This window comes from Brachycentrus maculatus, unplaced genomic scaffold, assembly GCF_059751285.1.
Source record: "Brachycentrus maculatus isolate JH-2025_06_01 unplaced genomic scaffold, ASM5975128v1 h1tg000242l, whole genome shotgun sequence".
Taxonomy (NCBI): domain Eukaryota; kingdom Metazoa; phylum Arthropoda; class Insecta; order Trichoptera; family Brachycentridae; genus Brachycentrus; species Brachycentrus maculatus.
Genome location: NW_028280993.1, coordinates 1,264,298 through 1,285,424, shown reverse-complemented (window position 1 = coordinate 1,285,424; position 21,127 = coordinate 1,264,298). Strand labels below are relative to the sequence as shown.

At 36.9% G+C, this 21,127-nt stretch overlaps 1 protein-coding gene across 1 annotated transcript; it reads right to left on the bottom strand.

The window, feature by feature from the left end:
- Nucleotides 1–4,116: 4,116 nt before the first annotated feature.
- On the bottom strand, nt 4,117–20,027 carry LOC148306419 (uncharacterized). Its single transcript, XM_088265079.1, has 5 exons — nt 19,917–20,027; nt 16,421–16,632; nt 8,477–8,671; nt 5,934–7,178; nt 4,117–5,666 (listed from the first exon to the last, which is right to left on the bottom strand). Exons 2-5 carry the CDS (start codon nt 16,563–16,565, stop codon nt 4,201–4,203), a joined length of 3,051 nt encoding a protein of 1,016 aa, XP_088121205.1. The 5' UTR covers nt 16,566–16,632; nt 19,917–20,027; the 3' UTR covers nt 4,117–4,200.
- Nucleotides 20,028–21,127: the final 1,100 nt, after the last annotated feature.

Sequence of the window (21,127 nt, the reverse complement as noted above, 5' to 3'; positions counted from 1 at the left end):
CAAATAAATATTATTAGGGTTATTTTACCAATACTACTTCTGACCCTATTCGCACCCAGTGGGGCATGGGCCGCTGCATCCAATTGGTGCAACGATAATTTTATCATTTATCAATTGAAGGCAAGATCATACCCATCAAGATCATGCCAGCCCAGGGTGATATCAAATAAACATTAGAATGAAAAGACACATATTTATTTCGAACCCTCTATGAATCAAACCTGAGACCACCAGAATGATAGCTAAATGCTCTAACCATTACACTTGTTTTTAATTAAATATCACAGTATTGTATTGTCATATATAATGTACTAGAAATATATACTTTTCTTACCTTTCACTTCATATATAATGTGTATCTATTTTGGCATGGAATAATTCTCATTAATTTATCTTGTTCCTTTCTAAATTATCTGTTCTTTTCTATAATTTGATATAAATAAAATGCCACTACAATAGTATTATATTTTCCCGGCAATTTTTTTCATTATATGTTTCGTCATATCAGTTTTGAGAAAACAATAGTTTTTAATCTAATATGTATGTATTTATGTAATCATAAATATTTTATGATACTTCTCTCAATATTCCAATATCTTAATAAATTGGTGGTGTAACTCGCATACTCTATAATATTCATGAATCAACACCGCAGGAGGCTAATCTTTTTTAAAAACAGGCCGCAAGGCCTACACCAAGAAGAAGAAATTTAGTTTGACTTATACTCAATTTTAATTTGTAAAATGCAATACATTTTTCAAATCAAGGAGGATGGGTATGGTAGACACATGAGAAATGTTACGAATACCCAGACCAATTAACTAAATCTTCTACAAATTAATTTTGTGAGAATATTAAACCCACGAACCCAATTTTACATTTTGGCATCTCAACATAGATGAAGAAGAATACAGAAGTCTGGTTAAGTATTAGCAGGACTTACGACTCGTCATAGGTTGGTTTAAGTATCACTTTATACACATGTAAAATTCACCATTCTACCGACGATGGACAACCACTACTCAAATTTTTGGAACTCATTATCATATAATTCACATTCTTTCATGTGTAAGTAATAGGCAGCATCTATGGTTGGTGTGAGTAGGTTTTTTTTATTTAGTGGAGGCCCTCATTTAAATGTATAAAAAATTATTTCACTTACTAGAAAATGGCAAAAAACATGATTTAAAATTTTTGTGCAGCTTATAATTTGACCAGTTATTTTAATCGCAACATTTTGGATGTATCCTTCGCAAATCTGGGTCGTAAGCCCTGTAAACTCTCAAGACTTCCATATTCTTCTTCACCAATTTTATAGTGGTACATCTCCTCACTACGCTTCAGTGCCCATCATGATGTCATTTCTCTATCTAGCAATTATTTTAGTCTCATGTGCTTCAATATTGTTTGTGAATATTAATAATTATCACTTTAATTATAAAAATTCAAATTAAGGATTCAGGGTTGAAATAAAGCACTCAAGTTAATGTAGGTACCTACATTCAAAATATTTATTAAAAAAACAGAGTTCATATTTTAGCCAGAAGATATACATATATACGTACGTGCATATTTTCTTTAAAAAAATATGTACACTTACAAATATGTCAAATGATGCCATACAAATTGGTGTTATCATATCACCAAGTAGATTTGTTTTACTAAATCCATTCATAAAGAAACGAGGTATAGGACGCAGCAAATCTTGGTCACAACTGTCGTCAAGAAAAGGCGATTCAGTTGGCTTGGCCATGTACTCCGCATGCCTCATCGAGAGCCTTAATCGAGCTTGCCTCTTTTACAAGGTATCAGGTTCGCGCTGCCCAGGACGACTACTGCTGACAATTCGTCGGCAGTTCTCGTCTGAACTTCGGGACGTACCTGACTTAGGAGGATGCAAGGGAGCTGGCAGCCGACAGAAAAGCCTGGAGACAGTTTGTGGACTCCATATGCTCCACATAGGAAAAGGATATGGTTTTTAATAATAAAATGTGGTTTAAATCAATTCAAAACAAATATATACTTAAACGGGGAAAAAAAATCATACTTTGAAGCGAGGCAAAGACGCTCCTAAGATAGCTGTGATCATTTTGTAAAATTATCCAACATTATATTATGGATCATTTTCAGAAGGGAGGAATATCTAATTTAACATACTCAACCCATAATGGATTGTATTACGACACTATTTTGTGTTTATAACAGCCGATATAAACAATATTTTCATTAATCATTTTGTTTTGCAAAATTTGCCTTCGTAAAAAAGTTGTTTTCGTTAGTTGGCAAAGAATGACGTCACAGAAACGAATCCACCCTACTACTATTACAGCTCTATAAAGCAGATACATAAAGTGATACGCCCCATAACACACCCGATGACGTAAAATTTGATTACGTACAGCGGTGTCCGTTTTTCGTTTTATTCAAATATCTAAAGTTTAAACCTTCATATCTCACTTATTTATCTACGGATTTCAATAAGAATTGTACCGGTGATTTTCATAATAATTTATTAGCCAATAATAACACATAATGAGAAAAATATATTATCACTCCAAAGTGTGTGAATATTCCCCAAATTAAGTGTTTATATGTATATATAATTTGAGTAAATTTACTAAAACAAAATAACCCTAACCTAACTGGTGTTAAATTAACACTTTTTTGGTGGGAAAGGGTCAATACTGACCAAAAACATAATAAAAACCATTCTCACTTTTTGTTTCATACATTTACTACAGATTTGGAAAACAATAGTACAATAACCCTAAATTAAAAACAAAAACTACTTATGCTAAAATACTGAATTTGTGAAACGTTGTGCCTTCAGTACAAGACTTGTAGTCCAACTGTACAATAGTTCATATTTTGATCTCATATATGATCCAATTTTGAAACATTGTTCTTGAATCACTAGAACTTCACTAGAGACATCTATTGGTGAGATGAAAAGAAGCTTTTTATTGAGCAGAAACTCTTTTATAATTCATAATTATGATAGCAAAAACTGTACACATACTTTAACAAATGACATCAAAGAAATCAAATAAAACTCGTAATAATAAAAAAAGTGTGAAAATCACAGTTTTTAACATTCGAAAAATTTTATCCTTGTCATATGGGTTTTGTCCGCTTCCGTAGTGTAATGGTCAGCACGCTCGGCTACCGTTCTGGAGGTCCCGGGTTCGATTCCCAAGGGGGGTAAAATAAATATAAGTGATTTTTTCACTGTAATATTTATTCAATATTACCATGGACTGGTACCTGAAGCGGAGGGCTGATCACCTTTCCTTCATGTGTAAACGATCAAGATAACACTGCGTTAATATAACACAGTGCCCTATGCACCATTGGGGTGCGGATAAGGGTTTTATTATTATTATTACATATGGGTTAAACGGGTTATAGTCAAACACCCTCCACTTCCAGTTGTTGGTACTACTGATTTCATACATGTAAATATAGTTTTAACTGACTGACCGGAGCCATTTGAAACGTTACAATGCGAGCATTCGTATAGTCAGTACAGCGAGCCGAGCGTTCCATCCATAGTCGGAGCACTCGCCGTGACGTTGCAACAAAATGCTCCAGTCAGTCTCCACCTTTACGCTCACTCCAAAATGTCTAGTGATAATAATTGTAATAAATGGAATTCACTTATTTTTAACCCTAGAGAACCACCGAAAATAAGAAATAACTTGAAACAATAACTTAACAGTAAAATATTAATTGCACTGACATGATGAATGATTTTGTTATGTCATCAATAATGGATAAACTAATATGTTTAAAGGGCTTATGTCTGGGGTCTTCACCTACTCAATTTCAGAGAATTCACAATAAAGTAAAAACTTAATTTAAGATACACAGTATACACTTAAAAATCTGAATTTACATAATCCGAGCAATCTTATTTTTATGTTTGAATATTGTTTATGTTCTAACAGTCCATGATAAGTATATTATGTATTTTGAACTTTTAGTTTTTATTAATATATTCTTTTTTTACGTAAATATGTTGTCAAAACTTTACTTACATTATGTTGATTTGACAATAAGGAAAAATGGCCACCATATTGCCGACGATTGCGAAGTGAAAATAATAAAAAATTGGTGTTGTTTTTCACTTTTTTTATTGTTGCAAAATTTGATCCTTTTACTATTCATACTTTGCCACTAACTGGCTTCGCGAAGGGTGCTTTAAATTCTATCTGCCAATTTCTTAACCGACTGATACAGAAACGGACTCAGATAGGTCTTCAGCTCCTGGAAAGTTTGGGTGCACGTGTCCAAACAATGTACATCTACCTTTATGTACTTGTCATCCACTTTGATATACGTGTCTAGAATAAAATTCAATATAGGACAGTTGGGCTTTTGGTTTCTGTAGAGAGTGTCGATAATTTTGTCGGACAGCTTGCTTTCTTCGCTGATTGAACACGCGACGTTCTTGGAGTTTCTAGAAGACCACACATTGTAATAGGCTTTGCAGGTGTACTTGGCCTCCGGAGACACGAGCTGCCCTTTGGGATCATACTTCACATCTTTGGTGCAAGATATCTTACATTTGAGAACGTCGTTCAGCAAGTCGGATAGCATTTTGTTCAGCCTCACAAACAATAACATGGCACTTTCCTCGGTGAGTACTTCGCCTTTTCTCAATGGTAATGCTACGAAAGTATGAAAGGATTGAGGTTCCGGTAATTTTCTACCGTTCAACAGTACTTTGTGAAACATCCCCTGGAAATTACGACTTAACTGGCAATCGGTGAGCTTGTTGAGTGCGTACCTGCACCCTTTCTGGAATTTCTTCAATAGATTCCCATTAAGGTAGCAAGAAATGTTGTTATTCAACTCGAATATATCCTGGATGTTCATGAATTTGTTTATTTGTAAACCCAATTGGGTATTGTATTTTACATTCTTGATATAAATTTCAAACTCTGCGGGCATGTTCTCTAGCTGGTCAAATAATCTAGTGGGAATCGCGAGACCCATAAAGGGCGAAATGACGACATCCTTGAAATCGAAGCTTCCGTAGAATTCGAAAAACCCTTTGCATAATTCGAAAATACTGGATGTATTTTCATTCTTTGGAATTTTATGTAAGGAATTGTCGAAACCGTAATTCCATCCATTTTCCACGTGATTATAGGCGGGATTGGTTTGAAAAAAATTAACGGGGGGTAAAATTGGCTTGGGCAAACGCTGCAAATAAAAAATTGTCAGCAACAGAATACAATACTTGGAGTGCTGATTCTTACCTATTATCAAATTAACCGTAGCCCAAAACTTGATGAATGTGAATAAAGGGAGTAACCTGTCGTCGGTAGCGATGAGCAGCTTGACTATTTCACTACGGGCAACGGTACCGTAGTGTCTGAAATGGAGGTGAGTTATTTGCCGCGTCGGAATGTGCGTAAACTTAATGACGGGATTGTGGTACGAAGCTAGCCTGGCGACGCCGCGGAACAGAGCGGGGTGCGACTCTACGATCTCTTCCAAGACTCGAGCGGTGGTAAAGACCACCTTCTCTTTCTTGAGAAGTTCGCAGATGTAGTTGATTTTCTCCAAGTTAGCCTTGGTGAAATGTATGTGGCAGTCCACATTGCTGTCGGGCAATATCAAGCCGGTCACCAATGATCCGCAGGGGAATACTTCACTACCTAAAATAAAACATTTTCATTCCGATAAGGTTCAATATTGTTAACTTTAAATTAAAGCGGCAATATTTAAAATTACCAACTTCAAATATCGGTATCTCAAAAAAAAGGGACCAGAATCTGTAATAAGCTTTTATTGTTAATAAACATTGATTGAAAGCATCATTTTAGAATTCATATAAGTGACTTTTTTTATAAATGAGATTTTAAATTGTATAGTACCGGGTAGGTTTGTGCTGGGAAAGGCATCAATTAAAAGTGGCGGGTTACCTGGATATCGCTCTTGCATAACGTGCTGGAGATCTGCAAATAGCAGGCGAATCTTCTGATGGTCAAATTCGTATCTCTTCAAGTCGCTCATTAACATGGACAATTGCTGCTCGAAGGTTCCTTCAAATTTTAAGGCGGATATAAAATTTACCAAACAGTCCAACTTGACGGCTACAGGCTCAGTCTCTGGTGGAGATTCGTAAACTGTATCGGCGGCCTTATCGTCCAAACTAGACCTCGGTTCGGACCTTTCCAAATAGTAGTCGCACTTAGATTTGACCGAATCCGAATCTTTGGAGTAATGTTTTTTTCTGTCTCTCTCGTGATTTATATTATCGTCTCTTTCTCTCTGTCGGTTGGGCATTTTTAACATAGAATCCTGATCTTTTACCGATATGATCTTGACCTCCCTGTCTTGATTCCATCGGGATGATCTACCCTCTTTATCCACATCGACGGGAGATTTGCGGGTTCGCGCGGAGTGATGAAATTCCGAGTAGCGAGGATCCGGCAAGAACGCTCTGGAATTGGACGGTTGAGAGCTATATTCGCTCATCAACCTGTAATCCTGATCTTGTCCGTAGGACTTGTTACTAGAAACGCGGTCATCTATATCTTGTCTGAGGAAAAGAGATTCGGCCGGAGCGTTATTTCTCCCGCCGGAATTATGCGAGTTTAGATTGGGAGGATATTTGGTAAGAGAAGGGAAATGATTGGCGGGTTGGGACATTTGGTCCCGGGTGCTCCCAGGTACCGAGTACTGGCCGTTGTGGTTGGAGAGCGAGTAGTTCTGAACGTCCGCCGGCGTACGATACCTTTCGGAGTCTGCGTGTTGATATGGATAGTCAGACATGGACTTTCCTTTGGCGTAGCTTCTAGAATCCAGTTCGGCCGCATTACTCGCGTGAAAATCCCCACCGTCGGGCCTTCTGGAAACGGATTCCATAGTACCCCATTCCTTGACCATTTTTTTAGCGGGAGGTTCGGAGGTGTCGCGTATTCTTTGGGAAAATTCCTGGAATCTGGCCCTCAAGTCGGGTTTGGATTGCTCGCCATGCCGCCTCTCTTCGTGTTCCGCATTTCGGTATTTGATTTTCCAATCTTTATCGGGGATTTGTTGAGAGTCGTGAACGGGGGGTTTGTATCTCCAAGAAGAAGATTCCTCGGGACGCGCTTGGGTCGAAGCTTGATGACGTTCTGATATTTTTGGAGGCGGTGGACATTCCGACAATCGATCTTCATTATCTGCAAATTTAAATCCACGATCACCTTTACTATTTACATTAACCGCGATAATTTGATATGTTGCCCTTTTCTAAAAATTTTATTCTAAATTACAGCCGAAATATAAACTAACTAACCATCACGCCACTTACACTGCAGGGGCAAGCAGAGACAATAGAGTGCCATTTCACTCTGTCTTTGGAAAAAATATTTGCCTCTTCCACATTTATCCTTCTTTCGCCAACTCCACGCTTCACTTTCAAACATCGGGCGAAACATTTTTTTCAAACTGACATTTTTCTCTGACAGTTCAAATTGATGAGTTTTATTTTATAAAATATTTTTTGCAGTTATTATATTTTCCAAGGTCCAAGATTTTAATGATTTCTAAGGATGGATGAAATTTTTATTGAGATGGGAAGTCTAGGTATTTATAAGTCGTACAACCTATCCTTGGCTTAAATCAATCACTATCGATATCCAGCATTTATGAACGAAAGATTTAAAGATACGGTGAAACCTCTATCTATCGTTTTTAAAGGGACCTATTAAAATAAACTATGAATGCGGGAAAACAATGAATGCGGGATTAAGAGGTCAATACGCAAGTAGATACGACCGAGTAAAGATACCGTCCTCCCAATCTGCATAACCATTCGTAGGCTAAAATTCTAAGAAGAATACAGGTTTCAGACGCAAATATATTTATTTAAAAAAATACAAACACGAATAGAATTTTAAAAAATACTAAAGTTTATTGATCAAAATTAGTTTTTTTTAACTGTTTTATTTTCGTAAGTCAATAGTATATTTTCGGCTTTGCAAATAGTATTTTTTTCAGCATCGGTTATTGAATGTGCGTTGTAGAAAGTTTTCTTTCAAAGAGTGTGCATGCTTCTGGAAATGCAGGTACAGGCAGCGGCTTCTTTTCATCAATATCGACCTCTCCTGCTATCGGTTACACAAGCTTTCGATAATTTCTATCCCATACATTGCCGTTAAATGTAAGAAAATTGAAAATAATGTAAAAAAACAGACAAAATGTATCAAATATGCAGCTTAATTCGAACGATAAATGCGGTAAATGGTGATAGAGAAACGATCGATGCGGTTTAGTTTAGTATGAAATTAACTAGGGATAGAAGAAATAAACGACACATCCGGGAAAACAATTATTCGAGGAACGATAGAGGTTTCACTGTACTAAAAATTGCGATATGAGAGGTACCTGGTATAAATTATAGACAATTCATGTTTTAGCCAAGAATCAGAGTAGAATTGGCTATATTTGATATTAGGGACTTTAGAATCCATCTTACCCAAAATAGAAAGCTTTTGTCCTTTGTAAGTGAGAAATTTAAATTCCCTGCGCTGTAGCGCTCTCTTTGCGTTGGCAGTGTTGAAAAACCTCACAGTGACAATGTTGGGAGGGTGAGTAATGAGAAATGATTCAACTGATCCAAAATCCCGAAATATATCTTTCAACTCTTCCAGCACCACGTCCCGGGTGAAACCTGAAATCATTTCAAGCGACATTGTAAGTTGATGCAATCGGGAAAATTCTACCTGAAAAATACCAGTCAAGTTAGTTTTTAACGAGCATGAAGCACTTTAAATCTTCTGCATTGCTTTCTTATAATAGGACAATAGTAAAGTAGTCGTTTTTACAACGTATTTCCAATTTCCATCGTAGACATATTGCTCACTCCATTCAACTACGTCAAATATCAAAAAACTTGATTTTTCAGGAGATTGTTTTTAAAGTTTAAAAATATAATAAAATGTATTAAAAATAAATATCAAGCCACACTTATTGAACTTTTTACTGCGCAACAGATCTTTTTAGGTAAAACCTAAATGTTTTTTCTCCATTTGAAAAATATTTAGTATATTTAAAAAAATAATTAAACAATACCTTTTCATCAAAATGCAAAAACAACACTTTCTGCCCTGTAGCGGGTAAATATTAAGTTAAAAATATGCCGCTTTTGCTGGGATATAGTACATTTTCTGGGCATTCCAAAAACATGCACAACTGAAAATTCACGATTTATTATATATGACGTTGTTGAAAGGAGTGAGCGATATCATACGATAATTCTTCTTTTATAAATATTTTTGAAGGGAATTGTGTTACTCGCGTTTTTATTGAACACATATTAACACCCATCTTATTTAGAATATAAATAACCAAAACTCGGATGATAAATCTTCGAATATTTTTGATATTTTTGCTATATTTCGAAAACAGTATTACTTGGGAAGGATGCGCTATAAATCAGACCGAGTTTATGAGACATACAGGCGAAAGAATATTTGCAAAGAAGAATAAAAAGAAAAATAGTGATTTCATTGTTTGGTTCGGCCATCAGTTTGTGGTAATATCTATACACTTTTAATTTAAGTTTTACTTGATGAATACCTCTATTACTTAAATCTATTGTGAAACGTGTTTGAAGCAAACATCGTTTGAAAATGATGCGGAATGCATCGATACACCCGTCACAATAGATTTTAAGAAATAGTGGTATTTACCAATTAAAATTTTAGTTAAAAAAAATAATATTCATCTTCTGCAAATTCGCGTGCAGGAATAAAATATGAATATTTTATCAGTCCTCGCTATTGGATGGGGGAATTTCAATGAGGCTGTAAAATTTAACACCAAACGTTTCCTGTAAACTTTTTATTCTAACAATTTATTTGCTAATATGTTTTACTTTTTACCTAGAACACTCAAAAACCTAGATAGAACCTAACTACAATGTTAACTTTACCATACACACGTAGGACAGGAAAGGTATTTCAACCCTTTGCTAACTGCTTCTTTTTCTAGACTAATTAATTGTTTTTTTTTTTTTAAATAAAAAATATAAATGTTTTTACTATTTACAAATATTTCAATTTCATACTATTTCTGTGTTTCATTATTAGAAATAGGTATAAAAAATTGTGGTAGAGTGGGTTCGAACTGAGAAACTCTAGCATAAGAGTCTGCGACACTAACCACGGGACCACAACCCTACTTCTACCCGTTCGGTCGATTGATGCTTAAGGACGGGAAGGTTTTTTTTAACCTTATGTACTGGCCTCATTTCAAAATGTAAAAAAAGAATTATCTAATGATTTTATGTAAATATTATATACCAATCTCTTTGTTAAGGTCTAAGCTATATGTACATAATTATCAAATCTCGTCACCAGCGGTCCGCAAGCGTAAAAAACACCCCTCCGAAATGTGTTTATCATATAAAAGCAAGAATAATAACATTAAAATTAATATGAGAGTAAATGCTCAAATATTTGCTACGATACCCCTGGATTTCCAGCACGGTAGCCAGACATGCTAACCACTACACTAACATCAGCTTATGTTCAGGTTTCGCTTTAAACAACTAGTTACATTTGATTTGATAAGCTACATATTGAATTTTTTTTCATATTCAAATGTACCGAATATCGAATCTGATGAATATAGAGGTTCCACGGGTTTTTGCAAGGCCCTCACAATTTCAAATAGCAAAAAGTAAAAAATAATATATACCGCAATTTGAATCTATAACAAACTCGGTGATAAGGAAAAAAAAACAATAAAATTATTCTTCATATAATTAAAATAAAACTTTGTTTTAAAATCACTATAAATATTTTATTATAACTTAATTATAATGTCTACCGGTTTCCAAGCTAACCGCTTCTTTATCAAGACTGATTAATACTATTAATGTCTTGATAAAGAAGCGGTTAGCTTCGAAACCGGTAGACATTATAATTAAGTTATAATAAAATATTTACAGTGATTTTAAAACAAAGTTACATTTTAATCATAAAATGCAAAATCACAAAGTTAGCGCTCCAAATATAAATTATATTATTCTTCATACTTACCTTATCAAGTAAATCTACAGTCAATGTTGTCAGTTTAATTTTCTAATACCTACAAAGTAATATACTCAATTCTGTTTTCACACGGTTTTAGAAAAAATGCAGTACTTTTTACATACATGTTTCTTTGTTTTAAATAATTTAAAAAAAACGTATTATTTTTAAAATATTTACGATATTGAAAAAATACCTGAATATTTAATTTTCTCACAAATATTCTTTATAAAATCGTTAATACATATTCTGGAGTTTATCCATTTGGCAAAAACAGAATTAAGTGCATAAACAAGTAATTGAATGAAAAAGTATTTTCATACAGTAAGTCCTTTACTCGCCTCCGTAGTGCAGTGGATAGGGCGTTTAGCTACCGTGCTGGAAGCACCAACTTTACATTTTCAAGTAGGATAAGATAAATATGTATAAATAATTTTTCACTCTAAAATTTATTTATTAACGGAGGGCTGATCACCTTTCCTTCATGTGTTGACGATCAAGATAACACTGCATTTTTATGATGCAGTGCCCTATGCACCATTGAGGTGCGGATAAGGGTTTGATGATGATGATTTATTTAATATACCCTGGACTGGTACCTGTAGCGCAGGACTTATCTTCACCTTGCCATTGTAAATTTAACGATCAACTTAACATTGCATCAATCTGATGCAGTGCTTTACAGTGGTAAGGGTTAGGAAAAGATAAGAAATCTACATAATGTATAGATAAAGTTGAGTCTCATAACTCAATGTGCACAGTATACACCTCGGCTGTCCAAAATTAAAACACAGTAAGGGACATTTTATGTAGTACATTTTTTTTGTTGCTTTTTTGGACTAAGTAGAATCTACTTAGTCCAAAAATGCAAAAAAACGTACTACAAAAAAAATGTCCCTTACTGTGTTTTGAGTTTGGACAGCCGACCTGTGCTATGTGTTATGTGTACCTTAAGGTTTCTTGAAAGGCATTGGACTATCACGGGACTTGTACACATTAGCAGTGTCAACTTACACAGCTTGCACCAGTATGCAGCCCGGAATGCCCTAACCATTATTACAATTCTCCTTTTCCCATCTACTATTCCTCCTCCTTTTTCTTTCCAATACAGCATCATGTCCTTCACCCTGTGCTCCTTCAGTTACGTCATATGCATCTCATAGAGATGAGCAGGAATGCCTACGCCTTGCCTTAACACCTCATTCAGCCGATGTGACGTCCTATGCACCATTTGGGTGCGACTAGGAGTTGAAGAAGGCATCAACACAGCAGCGCCGGGATGTAGTGAATTTCTCAGCGAAAATGACATGTTGTCATCAACACTGTCGAAACCACTCATAATGTGGAAATTTATCACAGCCGGCATCAGTGTAGAAGCGGGAGATGTATCGAAACCGTTTTGGCAAGGGTTAATACATTGACAAAAATATATTTGAGACTTTGCAATTTGAAGGTTCGGATGTAGAGGACTTACTGTGCTGTTTACTTTGACAGTTCGGCTGTCCAAACTCAAAACACAGTAAGGGACATTTTTTTTGTAGTACTTTTTTTTGCATTTTTGACTAAGTCGATTCTACTTAATCCAAAAATGCTATAAAAACGTACAACAAAAAAATGTCCCTTACTGTGTTTTAAGTTTGGACAGCCGAGTTTTAGTGCTATGCATTTTCAATAGAACTATCAAGAAGTGCGATCGCGCTCTTCGCCACTAAAATGGTTAATATTTAGCTAATTCTATTCCCATATATTTGAGAACAAACTAATAATACAATAGTGAATAAATTGTTAATACTAAATACACAGCATATAAATATTTTTACTACCAATCACATTTTTGGCACCATAACCGTGTGCTTTTGGAGTTACAAAATTGTCTCGGGTTTCGTGTCCAGTAAAGATCTTCTTACATCACCTTAGTCTCAGTTCAACTCTGTTCACTGCAGCTTTCATCCCGTTGGCTCCATTTTTTCACCCTTGAAATCTCTCCTTTCTCCGACTCCATTTCCTTCACTCTTGACCTCTCACCTTCCTTTGACTCGACTAGATACCCTATCTCTTTAGCTGGTTGCAATACTTTTCGGTCCATCCATGCTGCATCGGCATGCGTCCTGGTAATTAGGCCACTTAGGAATGAAAATTACATCCCAAAGTTCCATTTTGTTGCAGATCTGTCGGTTGCATCACTTCACTCGGATGAATGTTGTTCTTCTTCTTCTTTTTACAGATCCTAAGGAGTTGCTCTTGGGATATTTACTGCCAGATATCTCTCCATCTTTTCGGGGGTCTGCCTGGTCTACATCCTTCAGAGTTTCACGTGGAAGTCTGTCTTCTGACATTCTGTTTACATGCTCATTCTAGTATCGCCTTCGTTGTCGTCTCCGCCTCACGATATCTTCCGTCTTACACATGCTCCGGATATCAGTGTTTCTTACGCGGTCTTACAACGTGTTTCCGATTATAGATCAGAGAGTTTTCATCTCAGAGGTTCGAAGTCGAGATTTTGTTCTAAAAGTATCTGCTTTTGCCTCACTCGGTTGAATGTTGTCCCATCGAATATGAACGCCGATAAACAAAATTGTCTCCGTCTACAGTTAAGTCCAGTACTTAGGATTGATTCCTTCACATAACTGTACCAAAATCATGATTATTTATAAGTGTCATATGGAGAATGACATTTATAAATATGTTTGAAATTCATCACATTATTGACAGAAGATTGATTCTAGTTTCCCCGGATGTTGATTCACAGCCCGGAACAGCTTGTAGACTCCTCCAATCCCAGTCCAGTTGTGTACAGCTGCGTTCTGACTTTTGCCAACACCACATCTTCCATCAGCTGAAGTAATTAATACTGCCCACCGCCAAGACATGACACATTTCATCCGTTTCTAGCAATCTTCAATTGATCTGTAGTCGTGTTGAGCGGATGAATTGCTGTCTGATTTGCTAGATCGCTTCACCACACTGACGACGCCATATTTCCTTCGTGCCTTCATTATAGATGTTCTGTAGCTACAAGGTGGATAAAAACTCCATATCAAATCTTTCACAAGGAATTACTTCCTACTCCAAATAGAGTTTAAATCTGGTTGCACCGTCAAATGGCTTGAAAGGGTATCACTTCCTTGACTAACTCAAAATCAACACAGTGGTTTATTTTCCTTAAAATTAGAAAAATACATACACACGTGTAGACTGAATAATTTTTAAGCGAAGTTCTTCATGGTTTGGACTTCGTGACTGTAAATGAAGATCCCTAGAGTATTATTTGTGTATTGGATAGGTTAATGGTGGGAGAGTACCATCCCCAAAGCTAATATAGATTTTTAAAAATCCCTTCAGCATTTGATGTTAGGGAACTCCCACCAAAAGATTGTCCTCATTTGTTTCAATTTTCACTATGCTGTTGGTTCCTTGAGTAACATTCATCGATACTAAAATTCTAGCCATTTACAGAAAATAAATTTCTTGTGAAATATATTTTAGTGTATCTAGTGTTAGATTACTTTATTGCCTTAGCTGTTGAGACTGGATCGAGTTAGAGAATATCTCTCTTTGAAGAGTCGGCAAGCTATTTTACTATAGGTGCAATTAGTGACGTGCTGGAGATCATTTGGAGATAACTGTTCCTTGATTTGTTGGATTCTTTATTATTTTCGTGTTTCACATATAATTCTGAGATCTTCACCATTTGGGGTTCATTTGTTCCTTGTTGGGTCAACTATTTTTTTTTGATCACAAAAATAATTCCTGGAATCTTAGTTGTTTACGGCGACATGCTGAGCAGGTCTATGAGACATTGGTTATGGCATAACTGCCGACCAATGGCGATTATCTTCTTTTTTTTAGATCCTAAGGATCTGTTCGTGCCTCCGCTTGTAGCTCTTGGGATGTTGACTCCCAGCTGTCTTTCCACATTTTTGGAGGTCTGCCTGGGGGTCTGCGTCCTTCAGGGATTATTCGAAGGGCGATACGTGGAAGTCTGTTATCTGACATTCTGTTAACATGATTATCTTTATTTTAAATCCTTTATTAAAGAAGGATATGACTACTAAACAATTATAGTTTTATTAAAAATATTTCATGCACTTTTTTTTTGTGCGGAGCCAAGTTGCAAATTATTATTCAATGCTCGCCCGAAAACAGATGAATAATTTTTCAGCCAGGCATATTATTGACTGGACATTTGTCATACACTCTTACCATCACTTGTCCCAGAAGTACAAAGCCGAGGATCCAAACATTATAGACACCATGCCGGACAGACGTGACACACCATCCTTTCGAGAGTTAAAGATATTTCAGATTCGCAGTCATATCGCCACAGATGAATTCTCCAGTATTTCGGACACCTTGCAAAGAGAAGAACGATGCGTTGAACAGCTTGTTGTAGTCGAGAGTATAGGGAGAATGAGAGAAAGAGGGAGACTGCCAGGCGCTGGTTGAAGCGAATAGTCTGCAATAGGCTCTTCGTTCATGGAGAATTATCATTTAGAGAATGACTTGTGATGATCGCAATCCGAAGCAATTCGACAACGACGAAGATGTTGGAAGAGTTTGTCCAACAAACCGATCTCTTTCTTGTAAGCGCTGTATTTCCTTATTATAAACCATTTTATAATGGGAAATTTGTAGTCTGATTGTGCCATTTGGAAGCGATGATCGTACTCTGAAGAGTTAGTCCAACAAACACAGACATCTTTCTTAGCACTGTATTTCCTTGACCATTGTTTTAAACCATTTGATTGTCTAGTGTTATAGTTTATTATCTGGTTCCAAATTTTTCCAGTTGACGTGAGTACTATAGATGTTTCATGGATAGGTTATGAATTTTCCCGCTTGTTGGTATTTATATAGGACGGCGATATTGATCATAATATGTAAGACAGTATGGACTCAATTCCACAAGAGCAAAGTGAATTCTAAGCAAGAATTCATCACACTCACATTTTGAATTTGCAAGCAAGATTATCTCACTCACATTTTGAGTTTGCAAGCAAGATTATCTCACTCATATTTTGAGTTTGTAAGCAAGATTATGTCACTCACATTTTTAATTTGCAAGCAAGATTATCTCATCTCACTCACATTTTGAGTTTGCGAGCAAGATTATCTCACTCACGTTTCAAGTTTGCAAGCAAGATTATCTCACTCATGTTTTGAGTTTGCAAGCAAGATTATCTCACTCACATTTTGAGTTTGCAAGCAAGATTATCTCACTCACATTCTGAGTTTGCAAGCAAGATTATCTCACTCACGTTTTGAGTTTGCAAGCAAGATTATGAGCTTGTGTTACTCGAAAAAATTAGGAATACTTGATTAGTACACATTTTAGCCGTTTGACACCTATATTAAACAAAGTCTTACTTTACAAAGCCACTTACCTTTCACAATTACAGATCGCGATTTTTTTTCATCATCTGACTCTAACGATGTTCTGTTTAGGTGACCCTTTCCTTCCACATGAGAAGAAAGGGATACGAATGGAATAGTCCGGGCACAAGGTTGGCAATAAATGAGGTCGCTCATTTTGGAGATACTTTTTGAATGCGTAAAGAGTGTTTTATCTTTACAATCAAAAAGCTAAGTTTGCATCCTAAAATATAAAACAAATGGTTTATTTAATAATGGCCCACGGCGTCCGTTGTCGTCATCGTCTTGTGGTGGTCGCATGAAGAGATGTCGGTTATCCGAGAAGCTGCAGATAGCACATCCGTACAAGTGCAATTCTTCTTTTCGCTCGCTGAGTAGAGGGACACCTCAGTCACGAATAAAGTGTGAGGAGTTCACACGAAAATGACTTGAAGTGTTCCTTTACATATAAAAAATTCATTAAAAAAAATATTTACTTTTTGTGATCGCAATTTTAATTCAAACCAATACCGATGCGAGGACACACATTTAAGGCAAAAAATTGTATGCTGTTGTATTCAATTTTATTGCTTGATATCTTCACCACACTTGCAAGGAATCAGAGCTCCACTAAATAATGAGTCACCATCGGATGTCCAATACGTACTAGAAAAAAATATTTCCTATACGCAGATCTGTCAACTGGAAAATTGAAGTCGGTTTATGAAGCTCCTTTTTACAACCGTCTGAGAACTAGATGCATTTTACTTCACTTCACTGCTTGCAATAGTTTTGATAAGAACTTGTTATCAAAAGCGCCGTAACATCTTGCATCGTAATATTTCGGGTGAAAAGAAGTAGCAAAATTATCCGTACTTTCGCCGATAACACATCTAGGTATGTCTTGCTGCTTTCTGTACAGGAATGTTTAGAGTTGATACTACTGCGGTCTCATTTTTATTGCTACTGTGACAGTGTAAACAAGGCCACTCTGTTAGCAGTGTCGCAGTATAAACACCACAGAAGAAAATTGACAATCCCATAAGTATTTCAACCGATCCAAAATAGGAAGGTCAAGATCTCGGGTGTTCTCATGGTGATTCAGTATCTCAAAAACCAAACGGATGAATGGTTTTAATGGTCTGGTCGGCCATGTGTGCCATGGTCTAAGATAATCTCTCTTGGTTTGCTGCTGTGACAGTGTAAACGAGGCTACTCCGCTAGCAGTGTGCACCGTACAAGCATCATTAGAAAATCGACAGCTGTATAAAGCATCTTCAACAGTCCAAATTAGAAGGGTTGCAATCTGGCGAGTTGGCAGGATGTTCTTCTTCTTCTTCTTCATGAGCCCTCTGTCCTCCACTCTGATGCTTGATATAGGCCTCTTCCATATCCTTCAATCGGTTGCTGTTTGCAGCCAGTTTTTACCCCCCACAGCGACTATGTCGTATGACCATCTCTTTTGGGGTCTTCCTACACCTCTTTTGTTCTCCCAAGGTCTCTATCTTGTGGAGTCCTGTCTTGCAATATGTCCTGCCTATTGCCACTTGAGTCTTGAGCTCCATGATATCCTCAATTTGGTTCTATTCCTGATGTCTTCATTTTATATTATTTTCATCAGGCTTAAACCAAGCATTGATCTTTCTATGGATCGCTGTGTGCACTTGAGCTTCTCTGCATTTCTCTTTGTCAGAGCCATTGGTTCCAGTGCATATGTGTTCACTGGCAGTATGCAGGATTCATAAATTTTTCTTTTTAGACAGGTCGGAATCTCCTTATTTTGTAGAATTTGTTTGAGTTTGCCGAAATCCGCCCAGCTCAGTCCCATTCTTCTTGGCAGCTCCACCGTTTGGTTGTGATCCGGTAATTTGAAACCCAAATGGATTAATAGTTTCAATAGCCTGGCTGGCCATGAGTGCCACGCTCCAAGGTAAGCTCTTTTAGTTTGCTGCTGTGACAGTGTAAACGAGACCACTCCGCTAGCAGTGTGCAACGTACAAGCACCATTAGAAAATTGACGGCCGCATTAAGCATCTTCTAGCAGGCCAAGCTAGAAGGGTCAAGATCTGGAGAGTTTGGCAGAATGTTCCAGTACTTTCAAACCTGAATAGAAGATTAGTTTCAATGGTCTGCTTGACCATCTGTGCCGTGCTCTGTGGTAAGCCCTCTTGATATACATCTTGCATAGACTTTATGGAAACTGAGCTTATCATGGATGATTTGATAGCCAGAACCATGACCAGAGAACACAATACCTTATCAATAATAACTCAACGGTTCACCAGCATCATCTGTCCAACTTGTTGTTGTCGAACATCGTGTCTTCTTCTTCCTGGCTCCATCCCAACTGATCCTCTTTGTAGACTTTTGGGGTCAGCTCTCCTCATCCTCAGGTTGTAGGTCCTTCTATCATGGACAACGTCACCCAAGCTATACTTTCGCAGGTTATCATTCTGTAGCATTCGTGAATTTTTTTGTCCTCCTCTAGATGTATTTCGGGGAAAATCCGTGGCGATTGCCTGGCTCACAATTTGTTCAGGTTCTCTGCGTCATATGTGCCCATATCATCTTAATTGCTTTTCCTCCACCTTACTATTGATGTCTGTTACAGCCAGGCTTCCACGAATGTGTGAACTCTTTATTTTGTCTCTAAGGGACACTCCAGCTGACCATCTAAGCATCCGCATTTCAGCAGTTTCTAGTTGCCTAGGGTAGGTTTTATACATCGTCCAGCATTCGCAGGCATAGAGGAGTGCGAGTGTGACAATTGTTTGGTAGACTTTTCCCTTTAGCTTGGCTGACATTTTTGTGTCAGTGGTGGATATTGTCAGGCATCTATTCCTGTCTTGTAATATCCACATATAGTTTAAATACACCGGAGCATATTATGCATTTATTTGAACATAATCAAATTGAGTTCATCGTCAACCTTCTTGGGAAAAAATAGTCAGTGCAGTTCTTGAAGAAGCAAAGTGATGTGGTTGAATTTATAGATACCATAATTTATATTCCCAGCAATATATTTTCCCTCCATTATATAATCCGCGTAATGTACCATCCTGAATTGTCTAATAAGTCTGCTTACGTCTTGTCTCCTGCCCACATCTTGTCAATTTGAAATGTCCAATTAGCGGACAGGCGATTATTTTGTTTTTTTTTGCGGCAATCCACACGCAACTCAACACTACTAAGTGCCAAGTTATAAATGCGAAAGTGTAAAACACAATCCCAGGATATGAAATACAATTACGTACACGTGACTATATTGCATATCCAATAAATTTAGAAGATTATTCAAATTCTTTAACAATTTACTGCATTCAATTGGTGGCATATTTGGCCTACCAAATGAACTAGTTTTTTTTCGTATTTAGGCTAAATATTCTGAGATCAAAACTGTTCATTTGGATCAGAAAGATGAAAATAAACTAACGAACTAAAAATAAAATCGAAAGAATAGAAACACACTCAAACCCATGAAAGGTATAAATAAAGTAAAAATAGGCATAAATATTTAAAAACGCTTACCTAAATACTATCGTTGTAGATGTTGAGAAGAAGTCCTAACCGAAACGCAAAACACTGACGGTGAATTAATCGATAAGATGTTGAATATTGATATTTATAAATCGACAAAACCACAGACTAACTATTTTATATGACAAAACTAAGAATTGCGACGCCCGACGACAGCCACAGAAAATGCAGAAAACCAAACGCAGAAAAGAGAAAACAGCGATACAGACACAAACCTCGCCACAGACAAAAGCAAAGCGAGGAGTAGGTATTTGCCAACTTGCCTGCAAAAAAACAATGTAGCATCTACATGAAGAATATACATGAATCATTTACATACTAACCTTCTGTTCCTACCTCCCAAAATAATTGTAACCGTAGCCACGTTATGAAATAAAAAGTTGAGGTAAACAATAATATAATGGCTCCCAACTCGCAATCGAGTATGTCGTCTTCAGCATGTGGGGCTATCTATGAATGCGCATGTGGCTGAAAATGCCAATTTTGAACTTAATAATTCGAGTACACACTGCGCACGGTGTTCTCGTCATTGTGCCGGTAATCCCGCGTAAAGACCTCGTGAACATCGTTCACGGAGCTTCTCCATCCATTTCTCTCTCTAGCCCGTGACTCCCAGTCATCATCAATCCACGCCAACCTCATCGTGGCTTTCAGTTGATCCTTGTACTTCCTGTACTGCCCTCCTCGCTTTCGCCTTCCTTCGAAGCTCACTAAATAAAGCAGCTTTGGGCAGGCGCGAGTCATCCATACGAATGACATGCTCCGCCCATCTGAGCTGAGCCCTCGCTATATACATCGAGATTGGATAACAACCCGCTCTCTCCAGAACCTTTTGGTTAGACATGTAGTCATACCAACGAATGCCCATCATCGACCTGAGATCCTTTGCTGTAATTTATCAAGCTGCTTTCGGCTAACCAAATAGATGATCCTTTGGCTAATATTTTATTTTTCTCTCTAAATCTCACTCTTTAGCGTAATGGTTAGCGGGTTTGGCTATCGTGATACAAATTCTTAGAGTCTTTTTTATATCAGCTTTATTTTACTTTAATATTTATTTAATATCACCCTTGGCCAGTATTTGAAGAGTAAGATTGATGATTTAGTATTGATATAAGTAAAGATCAAGGAAATACTGCGTCGATGCAATGCAGCGCCCTATGCACATTTGAGTGCCTAAAAGGATAAGAAGAAGTACTTTA